At 39.3% G+C, this 3913-nt stretch overlaps 1 protein-coding gene across 1 annotated transcript; it reads left to right on the plus strand.

The window, feature by feature from the left end:
• The first annotated feature begins 1099 nt into the window (after positions 1-1099).
• Positions 1100-2237, plus strand: LOC131910452 (putative olfactory receptor 1F12P). The gene has a single exon (XM_059262383.1). It carries the CDS (start codon positions 1194-1196, stop codon positions 2133-2135), a length of 942 nt encoding a protein of 313 aa, XP_059118366.1. The 5' UTR covers positions 1100-1193; the 3' UTR covers positions 2136-2237.
• Positions 2238-3913: the final 1676 nt, after the last annotated feature.

The raw sequence follows: 3913 nt of genomic DNA on the forward strand, positions 1-3913 counted from the left end.
CTTGATAAACAAAATTACTTACGAAACTGAGTGTCTCTATAAAGATGAGTAAGATTCAGGTTATATGCTTTCCAAAATCCGCCAGAATGAACACAAAACAACTATATAGTACATGGCTAGAGAGAAAAGTCACCATAGATGCATACTGGGGAACATACCTCTATCTAATAACAGCAGAAAAGTCTCCTGAGTCTTCAGTAAGATTCATTCATTTATTCAACATGCTGAAGACCTATGCCGGACACTACTCTATGTATGTAGTAGTTTACATTTTTTCTGTGCATGTGAACTTTACATTTTGGAGGAGCAGATTTAAGTAAAAAGAAATAGAAAGACAAGATTATTCCAGATAATAGAGTTATATGAAGATAGCATCATAATTCAGGAAAGTTTTAGACAGGGTAGTAGGAGACTTCAAAAATGGAAGAAGTCATAGAGAGATACAATTTCAGTGTGTGTCAGAAAATTCTGAGCAAAAAACAAATGATCATAGAAAGAAATAAGGCTCAAGAAGTAAAGAAGGTCTCTGAAGGACACCGTGAGCCATGAAACAGAATTTGGAGTTTGGAATTTGAATTGAATTGAAAATATCAAAAGTTTTGTTGTTGTTGTTGTTGTTGTTGTTGTTGTTTTCATTTGATCCTATTTGTCAGTTCTTGGGTTTTTTTCCTATATAAGACAGTGGATCTTGAAAAATGAAATTATGGTATTCACAGGAAGATAGATGAGCTGGTGGTCATCGTGTTAAACAAATTAAGCCAGACTCAATAATACTGTGGGTTTTCTCCCAAGTAGAAATTGGACTCTGAGAAGAGAGGGGTGTTTAAGGGGAGGGAGACAAGAGAGAGTAATGCCATGAAAGCAGAGGGAACATTATTTGTGAGACCAGCAAGAAAGGGTGAAAAGGAATGGAGCAAGTGAACAGAGAGAGATGAAGGCCCCATAGAGCTCTCTGATGATGTGAGCTTAAAGCAAAAGAAGACAGGCATAAAGACAACAGATGAGGTGGAGAGGCACACTCGGGTTCACGTAAGTGTGGCAGAGGGCATCAGAGAAGAGACAGAATGGCCTAAAAGAAGACCATTTGGTAAATGGGACTAAGACTGGGTAGATATTTAAAGAAAAACACCAGGAGAAATTGTGTTTTACCAAAGGAAACTTTCTCTCTACAGTTCTTCATACAGGTACATCCAATGGAAACAGAAAACCAAACCAGCATCTCCGAGTTTCTCCTCCTGGGCTTCTCAAGTTGGCCAGGGAAGCAAGGGCTCCTCTTTGCACTCTTCCTGTGTCTCTATTTAACAGGACTATTTGGAAACCTACTCATCTTGCTCGCCGTTGGCTCAAACAATCATCTACATACACCCATGTATTTTTTCCTTGCCAATTTGTCCTTGGTAGACCTCTGCCTTCCTTCAGCTACAGTGCCCAAGATGCTACTGAACATCCAAACCAAGTCTCACTCCATCTCCTACCCTGGATGCCTGGCTCAGATGTATTTCTGTATGATGTTTGCCAACATGGACAATTTCCTCCTCACTGTGATGGCATATGACCGTTATGTGGCCATCTGCCATCCTTTGCACTACTCCACCATGATGACCCCACGTGTCTGCACCTCTCTGGTGGCTTTATCTTGGGTCATTGCCACTTTGAATCCTCTCTTACATACCCTCATGATGGCCCGACTGCATTTCTGCTCTGAAAACATCATCCACCATTTCTTCTGTGACATCAACTCTCTCCTCCCTCTCTCCTGTTCTGACACCAGTCTCAATCAACTGATGGTTCTGCTTGTGGTGGGACTGATCTTTGTGGTACCGTCAGTGTGTATCTTAGCATCCTATGGTCGCATTGTCTCTGCTGTGATGAAAATAACTTCTATTCAAGGAAAACTCAAGGCATTCTCAACCTGTGGCTCTCACCTTGCCTTGGTTATTCTTTTCTATGGTGCCATCGCAGGAATCTATATGAGCCCTTCATCCAACCACTCAACTGAAAAAGACTCAGCTGCATCAGTCATCTTCATGGTTGTAGCCCCTGTGTTGAATCCCTTCATTTACAGCTTAAGGAACAATGAGCTGAAGGGGACTTTTAAAAAGACTCTTGGCCAGAGCAGGATGCTTTCCCGGTGATTTACACTGCTCTGAGAGGAGTTCACCAGCCCGGAAAGCATGCTGACACCATTATTTTCATTGTTAGTTTAAAAGCTATCATTAAATACTTAATGAAGCTTGTCATCGACCACAATTTGTTACATATTCTAAAACTGACATAACCACAGATTTTATCTATTTGAGTGTCATAATATTTTATTGCTGTAGACAAATACTTTGATCTTAAATCCCTGAAAAATCACAATAAAATATGAAACCAACATTAGAGTGTCATTGAGACAGCCCAAATTGCAGGTGTGGTGGTGCACACCTGTAAACCAGAACTCAGGAGACATGGGCAGAAGGATCGTTAAGAGTTTGAAGCTAGCCTGGTCTATATATCAAGTTCCAGGCCAGGCTATATAATGAGATCTTGTCTCAGAAGAAGAAAAAGAAAGAAAGAAAGAAAGAAAGAAAGAAAGAAAGAAAGAAAGAAAGAAAGAAAAGAAGGAAGGAAAGAGAGAAAGAGAGGGAGGGAAGGAGGGGAGAGGAAAGGAAGGGAGGAAGGAAGGAAGGAAGGAAGGAAGGAAGGAAGGAAGGAAGGAAAGAAGGAAGGAAGGGAAAGAGAAGAAGGAAGGAAGAAAACTAACAGTCCAAATTAATAGGGGTATATTCCACAGGAAGTACAGAATGGCTCATTTTCCCAGGACTACATGCCTCTTATAATCGACAGAAGTGTGTGACCAAATTGTCGTGCATTAAAAAGTAAAGACACTATTATGAAAGGCTCATACGGAAGGATAATATGAGGCCAAAGGGTGAAGAGATTGGTGAGGCCAAAGAAATCAGGTGAAGTTGCAAGAGATAGATAACACTTAATCTGGATCATCAAGAAGGCAAAAAGGAAGTATTATTCATTGGCAGAAAGTGTTCAAAATGTACAAAACCAAAAAAAGTAGTGTCTGTAATGTATAACTCATGGTAGTCAACTTTACATGAGAATAGTCTAAGCATGTAGGGAAGATGTGTAGATAGGAACATGGCATTTAAAAGTAAAGATGTTGAATAAATTAACCTGTATAGAGTGAAAGTCCACCTAAGAAACTGGTAAAAATGGTGACTGGATAGTCATTAGGGTGTTTAATATTTAAATTTTTGGATGATGTTGCATACATTTCCTATAATTGTTTCATTCTCTTGTATAAAAATGCAGGACTTGGACCAGGGTCTCATGTAGCACAACATTTAGGAGACAAAGGCAGGAGGATCTCTGAGTTCAAGACCTACATGGTATATATATATATATATATATATATAGTGACTCATGTCTGTAATCTCAGTACTAGAGAGGCTGAGGCAGAAGCATCAGGAATTTAAAGCAAGCCTGGGGTACAGAACGAGTTTGTGGACAACCTGGGCTACATGAGACCCTATGTCAAATGAATTAATGAAAGATATTGATACAACTCATTGTGAAAAGTTTAGAGACCAATAGAAAAATGAACAAAAGACATGAACAGTTATATCACAGTAAGGGAACTACATAGGAAGGAAAAAATGTTTTGAGACAGCCTCTCACTACATAGCCCTCACTGGCCTGGATTTCACTATGTAGACCATGCTGGTCTCAAACTCACAGAGGTCTGCCTACTTCTGTCTCCTGAGTGCTGAGATCAAAGACATGCACACCACATCCCACTAGCAAGAATATTTTTAATATCTAGTTTCATTAGTAATCATAATACTATACCATACCTATTTATTTGGAAAAATTAATAAATCTTTCAAACCAATCATTGAAGAGATATTAATAAATA

The sequence above is a fragment of the Peromyscus eremicus genome, chromosome 5, assembly GCF_949786415.1.
Source record: "Peromyscus eremicus chromosome 5, PerEre_H2_v1, whole genome shotgun sequence".
In the NCBI taxonomy this organism is placed as follows: domain Eukaryota; kingdom Metazoa; phylum Chordata; class Mammalia; order Rodentia; family Cricetidae; genus Peromyscus; species Peromyscus eremicus.

Excerpts from the sequence above, each read along its gene's own strand:
- LOC131910452 (XM_059262383.1), top strand. The coding sequence starts at position 1,194 with ATGGAAACAGAAAACCAAACCAGCATCTCCGAGTTTCTCCTCCTGGGC.